This window comes from Trematomus bernacchii, unplaced genomic scaffold (genome assembly GCF_902827165.1).
Source record: "Trematomus bernacchii unplaced genomic scaffold, fTreBer1.1, whole genome shotgun sequence".
NCBI lineage: Eukaryota > Metazoa > Chordata > Actinopteri > Perciformes > Nototheniidae > Trematomus > Trematomus bernacchii.
The window spans coordinates 21,830-35,819 of NW_022987452.1; the positions used below are offsets into that span (position 1 = coordinate 21,830).

Here is a 13,990-nt window from a genome sequence, read left to right on the forward strand (position 1 = left end):
ATAATAGTAATAACCTGGTGAGCTGGTTGTGTTTAGCATTATCAGATATAACAGAGTTTTGTGTGATTACATGTAGAGTCAATGCAAAGACTCAGATCTGTGCCTGGCAACACGAAGGAAGTGAAGAAGTGAAATTCATGTCAACTGCGTATTCGTGCAGCGTGACACATTTCATCTTGAGTGTAAAGTTTGTGACGCTCTACATTAGTGGAGCTGATTCTCACCAATGGGCAAAGTGCTATAAAGGATGTGTTCATCTCCACAGAGGGAAGAGGAGAAGTGCTGCCAGTCAGACCAGAACTGTACGAGGTAAGAGGCCGAACACATGCAGCGTTTTATTCCTCTTCCTGGTTCATTTGTTTTTGATTAGGTATACTGTTGTAGAGCGTAGTGAGTAAGCTATTTATAAATCATTTAAACTCTGTTTTTTAATTAGATTCTCAGAGCATTTTCCTGATTCTCTCATGTTTCCTTCTCTTTCAGCAGATAGTGGTCTGCAGGAGGTTTTAGATGAACATAGGCTCAGTCTGAGGAGGAGATGTGAACGTGTGACTGAAGGAACTGATACAAGTGACACCCTCCTCAACAGCATCTTCACTGAGCTCTACATCACACAAGGCCAGAGTGAAGAGGTTAATACCCAACATGAGGTGAGGCAGCTGGAGACAGCTTCAAAGAAAGAGACCCTGCATGAAACTCCAATCAAGTGCCAGGACATCTTTAAAGCCTTACCTGACCAACAGACTCACATCAGAGCGGTCCTGACCAACGGAGTCGCTGGAGTTGGAAAAACCTTCTCAGTGCAGAAGTTCACTCTGGACTGGGCCGAGGGTTTGGAAAACCAAGATGTCAGTCTGGTGATCCCGCTCTCCTTCAGGGAGCTGAACCTGATCAAAGGTGAGCAGTACAGTCTTCTCAGGCTGCTCCATGTTTTCCATCCAACCTTACAGAAGGTCACAGCAGAGCAGCTGGCTGTCTGCAAAGTGCTGCTCATCTTTGACGGCCTGGATGAAAGCAGACTTTCTCTGGACTTCAGAAACAATGAGGTTGTGTCTGATGTCTCACAGCAGTCCTCAGTCAACGTGCTGCTGACAAACCTCATCAGGGGGAAGCTGCTTCCCTCGGCTCTCGTCTGGATAACTTCCAGACCTGCAGCGGCCAATCAGATCCCTCCTGAGTGTGTGGACAGGGTAACAGAAGTACGAGGCTTCACTGACCCCCAAAAGGAGGAGTACTTCAGGAGGAAATCGAGTAATGAAGACCTGTCCAGCAGAATCATCTCTCACATCAAGAGCTCCAGGAGCCTCCACGTCATGTGTCTGATCCCAGTCTTCTGCTGGATCACTGCTGCAGTTCTGGACCACATGTTGACTACAGACCAGAGAGGAGAGCTGCCCCAGACCCTCACTGACATGTACTCACACTTCCTGCTGGTCCAGACCAAGAGGAAGAAGCAGAAGTATGAAGAGGGACATGAGACGAGTCCACAGCAGCTGACGGAGGCTGACAGGAAGGTTCTTCTGAAGCTGGGGAGGCTGGCGTTTGAACATCTGGAGAAAGGAGACATCATGTTCTACCAAGAAGACCTGGAGCGCTGTGGTCTTGATGTTACTGAGGCCTTGGTGCACTCAGGAGTTTGTACAGAGATCTTCAAAAGAGAGAGTGTTATCTTCCAGAAAACAGTCTACTGCTTTGTTCATCTGAGCATTCAGGAGTTTCTGGCTGCAGTCTACATGTTGCACTGTTACACCAACAGAGACACAGAGGTACTGAAGGTCTTCCTGCAGGTATACTGGCCCTATAACAACAGAGATCAGGAGTACCCATCCCTAGATGTCTTCCTAAAGGGAGCCATGCAGAAATCCCTCAGAAGTGAAAATGGCCACCTGGACCTGTTTGTCCGCTTTCTCCACGGCCTCTCTCTGGAGTCCAACCAGAGACTGTTAGGAGGCCTGCTGGGTCGCACAGACAACCGTCCAGAAATCATCCAGAGAGCTATCAATAACCTGACGGAGATGAGAGGTTATAAAATCTCTCCTGACAGGAGCATCAACATCTTCCACTGTCTGACAGAGATGAAGGACCACTCAGTGCATCAGGAGATCACAGAGTTCCTGAAGTCAGAGAACAGATCAGAGAAGGAACTATCTGAGATCCACTGCTCTGCTCTGGCCGACATGCTGCAGATGTCAGAGGAGGTTCTGGATGAGTTGAACCTGTGGAAGTACAACACATCAGAGGAGGGACGACAGAGACTGATTCCAGCTGTGAGGAACTGCAGGAAGGCTGTGTAAGTCCAGATGTGATTAACTTTATAAACTAATATGGATCAGAAGTTTAATTATTAAAATAAACACTATAACATTTCTGCTGTTTAAATACTGAGAGCAAAATAAACCCAACACTGTTCTTCTCTTTATTTATAATAATAGTTAAATTGAAGCGTTTTGCTCTTCATATTGAGTGATGGAGGCGACTTGTCCAACACATGAAGGACTTTAGAGGTTTCTCAGCAGGTGATCACACCACACAGCAGGACTTACAGTTATCAGAGAAAGCACTTATTACTTTCTAGTAGGGCTGCACGATTTGGGGAAATAATCTAATTGCGATTTTTCTGACTGATATTGCGATTCGATTTGCGATATTTGTTTTTAAGCGACCCAACGGAAGTTTATTGTAAAATGCGGCCATATCTCCGGCTAGGAAGGTCGTATGAACATGCTCCCGTCTCTAGCATCCCCGCAGCCCGAGCTACGAGTGAAAGAACTAAACTTACATGAAACTTCAGTTGGGTTGCTTTAAAGTCAAGCTTCAGTTTAAGATTCACCCTGTAATAGAAACATGTGATGGAGCATTACTAACCTGACTCAGATGCTTTGTTTCACCAAACCATCTAGGAAAGCTCCATTGGAAGCCATTTGGAAAGGGCAGGCACTTACTTGGCAGGTGATTGGATCAATCTGTCTATCACCTTCTATCATAGGCCACTTCTGATTGGTTAACAATGGCTGGTACATGTGGAGCACAGCACCTCTGATTGGTGTGGATGACTGACACACAAGAAGAAAAAAAAAATTCTTTTTTAAATCGCAGGCTTTGCGATTTGATAATTGCATCATTTAAAATTGCGATTTCGATTTAAAATCGATTAATCGTTCAGCCCTACTTTCTAGTAGTTTCTTTATCATTAAACACACACACGTTTTTATCACAATGTGTTAGTTTAAAATCAGATCTATATCATTTCCCACCAATAACAGAGTTATGTCTTAATGCTGATATACTGGGAACATCTGATGGTATTCAGTTTAAAATATTGAAACTTTATTGGTTTGTTAGTTGTGTTTGTGTGTACAATACATGTTCAGATGCTCAGAGAAGCCAAAACATCCTTTATCCATCATTCACATCCAAATATTAATGAACATTTAAATATGTACATCTCTAATATTGTGATTTATTTAATTTCTGTTTCTTTTGGTAACAGTCACTGACAGCAGGAGCACAGACATGTGATCAGATCACACTGACAACACATTACACTCTATTATAATGTATTATTATTAGGGCTGTCAAGTTAACGCGTTAATAACGCGTTAATAACGCGTTAATAACTAATTATTTTAACGCGATTAACGCATGTGTATTTTTTGTCCTCGGCCGCCCCGCCCCGTAGTTTCAGAGCGCATCGAGTTTAAAATACCCTCTCCAAGCTGATGCTGACAGCCCCGCTCCTGCCGCCCGCTTGTGGCAGACCACATTTCCACGCTCACCGGCAGGCCCGGACTGGCCATCGGGAGGGTGTGTGTATGTGTGGGGCGAGCGAGGCACACCTTACGTGTTGTTGTTGTTGTTAGCATCTGGCGCTAGCTAGCTGCGCTAACGGATATAAGGAGCTGTTTCAATGACATTTCGCCGACAACTGCGCCGAGCACTTGACTTCATGCAGGTAGCCAGACAGTGGGACATTGTACGAAAAGTCAGCACACTCAGCACGGATAGTGCGCGCAACGTGATTGCAGCGTCCAGGCAGCTCCCGTTCGAGCATATATGCCTTGAGCTGCACATAGCTCCAACGATTCATCAGTGTCTCCACATTCTTTCACACACACACACACACACACACACACACACACACACACACACACACACACACACACACACACACACACACAGTATTGTATTAATGTATGAGAGAGGTTCCAGGTTGAATCAAATATTTGTAATGTTCAGGTTGTTGTGTTTAATATTCATCAGAATATTTGTCATTGTTCAAATGATAATAAACAAACATATAAAGCATATGTGTCCACTCATATGTTGATAAGAGTATTAAAAACTTGAAAAATATCCCTCTAAGGTACATTTAGAACAGATAAAAAATGTGCGATTAATTTGCGATTAATCGCGATTAACTATTTTAATCGACTGACAGCCCTAATTATTATATATTATATTAAATGGACTAACAGCAAATGTCAATCAGAACATACGTCAAATCTTTTGTCATCAAATGCTTGAGGTAAATATAATGTTTCCTCTTTTTAACACATGTTGTAATTTATGTGTTATTATAGACTAACTGGCTGTGGACTCTCAAAGACTCTCTGTGAATTTGTGGCCTCAGCTCTGAAGTCCAACCCCTCCCATCTGAGAGACCTGGACCTGAGTAAGAACGATCTGAAGGATTCATCAGTGGAGCTGCTGAGTTCTGGACTAAAGAGTCCAAACTGCAGACTGGAGGCTCTCAGGTCAGTTCACTGACTGCAGTTCATACAGATCTGTTTGTGTTTATGAATTTCCCTGAGAACAAATACAATGTTATTGTTATTTTTTGTGTGTGTGCTTGCATGCAGGGCTGTGTGATGCGTAGTGCAGTAGATCTGTGGTAGTAGTGATTGTAGTTAGTGCATGCTGCATGCTGCTTCTGCTTGCTACTCTGCTTTCAGCTACTGCCGCCGGCTAGCCCTCCTCGCGGAGGGTGAAAAGAGGAGCCGAGTGTGTAAGTCTCCTCCTGCTGGTACAAAGCCGCTCCACCGCCAAGACTTCTGCAGTGCCTCCTCGTGGCCACACACGGTAACTGGGTACCGTGAGGTCCCAGGCTAAACTGTAGGGGATCTCGGAGCAACAGTGGGCCCCAGAGGCAAGGCGCGCAGGCCCACCGGTGTGTGGACACGCCCTGGCGCCTGCCAACCACTGTCCCAGCTATGGGCAAATAGCAGGGGCAGATGGGGCTCATAGCCATGGAAGGCAACCCATCTAGGAGAAGGACACTCTGAACTAAAACCAGGACTGAGAGGAGTTGCGCCCCCCCAGTCCTTAATCAGCATAGTAAAGCCAACCATGAAGAACAAAGTCATCCCAAATCCTATACTTCCAGCGGCGGGAGTCCGTAGGAACATCGCAGAAGATGGTGGTGCTGGTCCTCCTTCCGGAGGACAACATGACGATAGGACCCCAAACCCGCAAGGGAGGGTCACAGCACCCCGTCCGAGCTACTGGCAGCGAACACCATGTTCCGGAAAAGAACAGGCAAGAGATGGACCTTCCAAGATCGAGCCACAGGTATGCTACGTCAGTTGGACTACATACTTGTGAGGCAAAAGTGGAGGAACTCCATCCTGAATGCTGAACCGTACAGCACGTTCAGCTTTGTGGGCTCGGATCACCGCGTGGTCTCCATGAGGGTGCGACTGAGCCTCAGGGTCCCCAAGCCAAGCCCCAAGATCCGGCATGACTGGAAGGCATTCACAACCGACCCTGGCCTTCAAACCAGGTATACGGAGGAGGTTAGGAAGCGCTTTCGGCAGCTGGATAACGGAGTGGAGCCCAGCAGCGAATACAGGAGATTCGTAGTTGCAAACGAAGAGGCGACCAGGCTATGTGTGCCCGTGCTGGACAGAGCCAGAAACTCCCTACGGTCCAGACATCCGGAGGTCGTAGCGGCACGGGGTAGGGTGGAGGAAGCACGCCTCAACTTTGAGCGTGAACCAACCTTGGAGAGATTTGGGGTACTGAACGAAGCCAAACAGTTTCTCTTCAGTACCTACAACACCATCAAAGGGGAGGAACTGATGGAGAGTGTGCGAAGAGTGCAGGCAGCGCAAGGTGAAAGGCAATATGGGGAGGCCTGGAGGGTCATCAATGAGATGACTGGGCGGAAGAGGACTAAGGAGGGACAGGTTGAGGGACACAGCCCAGAGGAGAGGGTGACGACCTGGTTCAACCACTTCCAAAGCCTGCTGGGCACAATAGCTCAAGGTTCAAGGTTCAAGGTTCTTTATTGTCAATCTGACATAGCTACAGAGTAATTATGCAGTTGAAAATCTTATGTCACAGGCTTCTCCAACAATGCAACATAATAACATAACATAATAACAATAAGAGCAAGAGCAATACAAAAATAATAATAGTTATAAAAATGAAATAAAGTTATGATGTGGAATAGTGCAGTATGAGTCTATATACAAGTTATTGGAATGATATATATATATTAGGTATTAGATACATACTACTGAGTAGCAGTTGAATGTTTGATGTTGTTTCAACAGTTCAATTGTTTAACAGTGGATGGAGTTTTTAGCGGATGGAGCTGAGGAAAGTATACCAGCATTCCTCCAGAACCTGCCCATCAACGATGGTCCCTTCACAGCCAGTGAGCTTGCCAGGGCGAAGTCCACAGTGAGAGAGGGCAAAAGTGCTGGGCCGGATGGCATACCCCCGGAGGTCTTAAAGAACTGTGATCTCGATGACCTCATCCTAGACTTTTGCAACCTCGCTCTACTGCACAACATGCAGCCTGATAGATGGTCTCTCTCCAACATCATCCCGGTGCCTAAAGCTGGAGACCTCTTAAAGCCAGACAACTACCGAGGCATCAGCCTGACATGTATCACCGCAAAGGTTTACAACCGGATGATACTGAACAGGATACGGCACGCCATCGACCCTCACCTGAGGGAGAACCAGAATGGCTTTCGAGAGGGGAGAACCACCGCAGCCCAGATCTTGGCACTAAGGAGAATGATCGAGGAGGTGAAAAAGGATAACCTGACTGCTGTACTGTGCTTTATCGACTTCAAAAAGGCATTTGACTCGATCCACAGAAGCACAATGGTGAAGATCCTTGAGGCCTACGGTGTCCCTCCCAACCTACTCCGGGCAATAGAGACCATATACGCAGAAACAAGGGCCAGGGTGGTGACCCCAGATGGCAACAGTGAGGAGTTTGACATCCTGGCTGGGGTAATGCAAGGGGACACCCTAGCCCCCTTCCTCTTCATCATAGTCCTGGATTATGCGCTCAGGAAGGCCATCAGTGGTCGAGAGCAGGATCTTGGCTTCACTCTAACACCAAGGAGGTCGAGACGACACCCCACAGTAGTCCTGACAGACCTGGACTATAAGGACGACATCAGCCTGCTCTCCGACAGCGTGGAACAAGCACAGGAACTCCTGAACAGAGTGGAGTTAGAGTGTGCCAAGGTTGGCCTTAGGCTAAATGCCAAGAAAACTGAGGTTATCACCTATAACATATTACCGGAACATCCACCTCTGACAACAACAGAACTGTGCTTAAAGAAGTCAAGGACTTCAAGTAACTGGGCTCATGGGTCAACTCAACCGAGCAAGATCTTAAGGTGAGGAAGGCACTTGCATGGCGGGCCCTGAACGGCATGACCAGTGTATGGAACTCCAACCTCCCCCGTCAAATCAAACTCAGCTTCTTCTATGCAACGGTAGAGTCTGTTCTCCTCTATTGCAGTGAATGCTGGACCCTGAAGCCAACCCTGCAAAAGTCTCTAGACGGATGCTACACCAGAATGTTGCGAGCAGTACTTAACATCAGCAAGAGTGTACATGTAACCAACAAGATCCTGTACGAGGGAATACCAAGGGTGAGCGAGAAAATTGCAGCCAGGAGAATGAGACTAGCAGGACATTGCCAAAGGCATCAAGAGCTGCCAGCCAGCAAATTGGTGCTGTGGGAGCCAACACACGGGCATCGATCACGAGGACGTCACACACCAACATACATGGATGTACTCAAGAATGACGCAGGAGCACAAAGTACCAATGAACTGGCCAGATGTATGGAGAACCGGGATGACTGGAAGCGACGATGGAGGGCTCGTCTGAGGACGACCTAGAGAGAGAGAGTTATTTTTCCCCCTGTTGCTAATGACTGAATAGTTATCAGAGTAACAAAGAGAAGGTGAATGTGTGAGGGAGAGTGTTTGAGCTTCCTCAGACTCACTCTGTGCTCCATGAGTCAGTGAAGATGCTGTCAGTACTGATGAGCTGTGAGGGAGATGAAGGAGTTGTTAAACATCTGATCAAAGTTAAAGTTCCACATTATCAATGGATTGTTTCTACATCATCTCTGACATTAAAACCCTGTTTAACTCTGAACAGATTATTAAACCTGGAGTTATTTCAAACAGGAACTTTGTTTTCTAAAGTTAGATCATGTTTTCTTTATTCAGACTGAGGGGCTGCATGCTGTCAGAGATCAGCTGTTCTGTTCTGATCTCAGCTCTGAAGTCCAACATCCATCTGAAATATCTGGACCTGAGATTCAACACTCTGAAGGATTCAGAAGTGGAGCAGCTGAGAGATCTTCTGGAGAGTCCAGACTGCAGACTGCAGACTCTCAGGTCAGTAAGGGGTCTCTGCTGGTTCAGCAGTATTGTATGAAACACAGGGAGGTGTTTCTCTCACTGGGGAAACAGATCAGTGATGTTACCCACTGACTGCAGGCTCTTTCATTCTTCCACAAACTATAGAAGGCCAGCTGGAAATGCAAAGCCACACTTTAGTAATCAACTCTCTAACAGACATATGGGGTTTTACAGAAGAGTGGAAAAGGTAGTCTGTTCTTATGGGATGTGTTTAGTTTCTAATGACTGGTTACTTCCTGTAATGCCGCTGAGAGCTGTGGCAGTCAGTCGTAGTGTTTGCAGAGAAGATATGATGGGATGTAAAGCATGAGATCAGGACTCTGAAGCTCAAAGAACAAACACTTATTTTGAACTGGATCTAAAACGGTTGGATTGTGTTCATCTCTACAGGATCAGAAGAGGAGAGACGTTCAGAGCCACGATCTGGAAGACCTGTGAGTACTGAAACCATATCCTCCATTCATCAAGATAGTAAACTCTTGAATGGAGCATGACCTCAGAGGAAAACAACACTCTTGTTTCTCTCCATGTTGTATTATCATCATTATTCTCTCTCTCTCTCCTTCTCCTCTCAGGTGACAGGAAGTGAAGACACACAGAAAGGTGAGAGGTCGTACCGTGTGAACTTTATTTATTGAGGTTTCACTACAGAATAAAATGTAGTTATTGCTCAGTGTTTTCTGGGATTCAAGACAAATCTGCAAGCTCAGGTTTGATTTGTTCTCAGTTTATTTATCACGGGGCGAGTTTGAGACGTACAGAGGAGCGTGGAGGCATTTTGGAAAATATGAAAGAAGGCTGCAGCTGAGACTTCCTGTTGGCTGTCCTCAATATGAAATGAACAAAAACAATCAATTGTACTCAAAGCTTTTCTTAAGAACAAAGATGTGTCACCATAACTCTGCAAACGCTTCATCAGATTTAGGATCCAGTTTATTGCCAATTAGATTTCTCACATTGAAGGAATTCTCTCTGGTGTGTTGTCACAAAGAGAAGAAACCTGAAAATACATGTTTTTAAATGAAGAAAAATATGTAATTATATATCAGTTCATCTGCTGTGATCAATGTCTCACGCTCTGCTGTGATTGGCTGGTACTGCAGTCACATGTTGACTCGTTAATAATCCATTGGAAATTGACAACGAACTCAGAGGTTCCCAGTAATCAGAATATTTAGCTTTGGTCTTTGGATGTTCTGTTATTGTAGTTTGTGTTCGTTGAGCTGGAGTTGAACTTTACTAACTCTGTTTCATAACTCCAGGCTCCAGTGTTCTTCTCACCTGAACACACACCTGGACCTTCATCCAGCTGATCCTCTAACATGACCAAACACTACTTTAATAATATCTTTATATAACCATCCTTCTTTCATGTCATGCCATGTTTGCACACGTCTGCACAGCCCTCCACTTTAAAATACAACTCTCTGTAGTTTTACATATATTGTCATATTTTCATTCTGCTAAGTGTTGTAGCTTTTAAGGTTCTTTGTGTATTTACTTTTAAATGTGGTGTAATTACTTGTCTAATTATTTTTGTAATGGTAAATAGTTTCTTAAAAATACTTATTTTCATTATCTCTATATTTTTGACCTTCTATTGCAACTTGTTTTCTTATGTTGTTTATGTTTGCACCACCAGACACTAAATCTACTTCCTTGTGTGTGTGAACGTACCTGGAAATAAACGTGGTTCAACTTTAAATACAGTTTATAGTATTTGTCATATGTAAATGTTGTTCTAATAGTCTTAAGATTTTTCTTTAAATAGCTGTCTGTCACGATTTTAGTTTTGTCTGTCTCGTCATGGTTTTATTTTGAAATTCTGTTCTCCCTGTGTCTGGTCTTCCTTCCTGTGTTTGCCCTCCTGTGTTTGATTGTCTCATTGTGTTCACCTGTTGCCCTTGTGTTTCTGCCTCCCCTGCCCAGCTGTGTCTTGTCCTGTGATTACCCATCTGTGTGTTTAGTGTGAATGCTGTGCCACAGCATTCCACTATAGTTCTTCGAATCTTTATTCTTCCCATTATTATTTCAGCCAATAGTTTGGCTCTCCATAACTTCAGCTTATTTTCAGCTACAGAAACCATTCAAATATTAAACTATTCAGCCTTTTCAGGAATCGATGGGAAACCTTCAACTTAAACAAAATATTTTATACTTTTTGAAATATTCAGCTTTTTAAACTCTTTTTTTAACATGGAAGTCAATGGGAGATGCCTTCAAATCCTCTTTTTCTACACCTTGCGCCAAATGCTACTCCTTCCACATACTTTCAGCTAGACACTTCATTCCAACTTTCAAATGATCACAACACCTTCAGCTATTCACCATTGATTTTTATTTTTGATATCTTTTACACTTTTTGAGATATTTAACTTAGTTTGGAGCTTGGTAGAGAGGCCTTTTTCAGATTTTAACATTACTGTGGATGGAGTGCTTTGATCTCAAAACAGAGTGCAGCAGTGCTTCAAATTCTCCCTAAAAAATGTTTTAAACTTGCCATAATTCCCAAACCCTACACTCCTGAGACATATTTTTTCATGAAAAACGTAGGAAAACCTCTCCTAGGTTGGAAAATTAAAAAAAATGAAGAAAAAATATTAAAGGAGAGGTGTCATGTGTAACGGAGTTAAAAATGTGTAGACATAATTATTAGTTATAAATTACGATTTATAATAGGTTGTGAATTTTATTTTTATGAGATTGTTTCCTTTTGATGTTTTTGAGTTATGTTTCTGGTGGGAACACTTTCCCGTTGCACATCTTTTTCTATTTCCTGTATGTCATTTCCGCTTTCCCCTCACATTGAAGTGAGTGCTGCGGAGGGTAAGCTGTGCTGGGAGAGGTGTTACAAATCATTGCGGTTTTTGTGTGATGGACCGGCTGTTTGGGTTGATGGAAGTGATGTGTGTTGTTGAGTGTTAATTTGGGTACATTGTTGACCCGTTTTTGTTGAGTTTCCACCGTAGGAAATTGTATTTTTTTAGTGATATCTGTGGTGTGGTTTTGGCGGGAATTAGACGTGATTTGCGTCATTCTCTTTGTCTACATGTTAACCCTTCCTTTCTTTTCTTTTGTAAAGATGTGCAGCGTGGATTCAAGGAGAATATTGTTTTTGTTCTCAGGTATGTTTGTATTTGTATTTTTGTGTGATTACTTAATAAGATTTTCTTGTTCATTTAATAATTTCTTAATCTCTAAATAAGGTAGTATGTATGAATAGACATTGAAGTGAGTGCTGCGGAGGATGTGCAGCGTGGATTCAAGGAGAATATTGTTTTTGTTCTCAGTCCTCAGAATAAATGCCAGAAAACACCCCAGATGCTTCGCTGTCGTTTCTTGAAGGATAACAGGTCGCTTACAGTTGTGACCCGTTACACATGCTTTTCCGGTTATTACCCGTCCCCTTGTGTTATGAAGGTTTGTATGCATGTAAACGGTGTGCAGAGTCAAAACCCTCAAAGTACACCCTGTAGCGAGTAAAACTCCCCAAAACGCCTCGTTGGAGATACGTCACTGCCCATTTGATTCTTCCGGGTACGGCATGATGTCAACCCGTACCCGGAACTAAATGGACCAATCCGTGGAACCGTTACGTTACGTCCACGGAACCGTTACATTAAGCCCCCGCTGATTTTTCCTCCCTGGCTGCAGGCTGATAACAGACAGTTGGGATCGCGGCGAAATTCTCTCTGCAGACCCATTCTCTCTGCAGACCCATTCTCTCTGAGTTTATCAACCTTTTTCTTACTCAATATCAAGCCACACTTATTGTTTTTACTTCGGCTGTGACTTTGTGTGTGCTCAGGATGAGTTTGGCTGTGTTTCGCTATGTATCGCTAACAAGGAAACAACACCTCCACGGAGCTCAGCGCGATTCACAACGTCCCGACCAATCAGAGCACACTGTGCTCACAGGGAGGGTGGGGGCTGGAGCTATTGGAGCTACAACGAGTGTTAAAGGCAGAGAGTGAAATTCAGTGAATACACGTAGTTTACAGAGATGCTGTTTGAGAAACCAATGTGAGTTTGGAGAGATGCTGTATGAGAAACCAATGTGAGTTTGGAGAGATGCTGTATGAGAAACCAATGTGAGTTTGGAGAGATGCTGTATGAGAAACCAATGTGAGTTTGGAGAGATGCTGTTTGAGAAACCAATGTGAGTTTGGAGAGATGCTGTATGAGAAACCAATGTGAGTTTGGAGAGATGCTGTATGAGAAACCAATGTGAGTTTGGAGAGATGCTGTATGAGAAACCAATGTGAGTTTGGAGAGATGCTGTTTGAGAAACCAATGTGAGTTTGGAGAGATGCTGTTTGAGAAACCAATGTGAGTTTGGAGAGATGCTGTTTGAGAAACCAATGTGAGTTTGGAGAGATGCTGTTTGAGAAACCAATGTGAGTTTGGAACAATGCACAATATAAATCTATTCTAGTAGACCTCAACAATGGAATTATGATCAGTGAAAATGGCCATGACACCTCTCCTTTAAACAAAATGCCTCTTGAGGGCATGACGAGACAAAAAGTCCACCTAGCTCCCAATTGATTCCCATGTTAAATTTTTCCGGATCTTTCTTCAGAGCAAAGAAGTACACTTTAGACAAACTGCTCCCATCTCCACATTTTACACACAAAACCAAAAAAACAACATATATCAGTTCATTGGGGTTCCCTGATGCTTTCCCAAGACTTTTTACTTTCTTTTCTCATCTTAATCAGCAGAGGTGGGGACTCGAGTCACATGACTTGACTCGAGTCAGACTCGAGTCCCATATTTTTTGACTTGAGACTTGCTTGACTAACATTGATAAAAGACTTGACTTGACTTTGACTTGGTATTCATGACTTGAGACTTGACTTAAGCTTGAGACGGATGACTTGAAAGGACTTGTCTGTTTAAAATTAAATATTTGCGTTTGTTTTTGTAGTGAGATATTACGTTTAGTTTTTTCAAAAAACGTGATTGGGTGATTATAGCACCGTGCGCGCAAACCTGGCAACCCACTAGACGGCAGGAGAGGATGTCAGTTAACATGGCAGCGGCTAGCGTTACTCCACAAATAGTGAAGTTTGGATTCAAGGATTATGTTGTCGATGCCGCTAATAAGAAGAGAACAGCGGTATGCAGGGTCTGCAGCATAAAGATCACGACCACCACAACATCCAACTTCATTCGTCACTACAAAAAACCCACAGAGAAAGGTGCGTGAATGTGTTGTGTTAGCTAGAAAGCTAACGCTAAGTTTAAGCTACGCTAGACTTGGTTTCAAATCGATTAAGCAAAGAGAAGACAAAACGGTAAAT

General features: G+C 43.9%; 1 protein-coding gene across 1 annotated transcript; it reads left to right on the forward strand.

The window, feature by feature from the left end:
• Positions 1-245: 245 nt before the first annotated feature.
• On the forward strand, positions 246-12,001 carry LOC117492846 (NLR family CARD domain-containing protein 3-like; the record flags this gene model as incomplete). The annotated part of the gene is made up of 7 exons (XM_034143251.1): positions 246-309; positions 487-2,290; positions 4,581-4,754; positions 8,490-8,660; positions 9,075-9,118; positions 9,260-9,287; positions 11,767-12,001. Coding segments are annotated over 6 exons (2,271 nt in total), but the record flags the coding sequence as incomplete, so codon positions are not given.
• Positions 12,002-13,990: the final 1,989 nt, after the last annotated feature.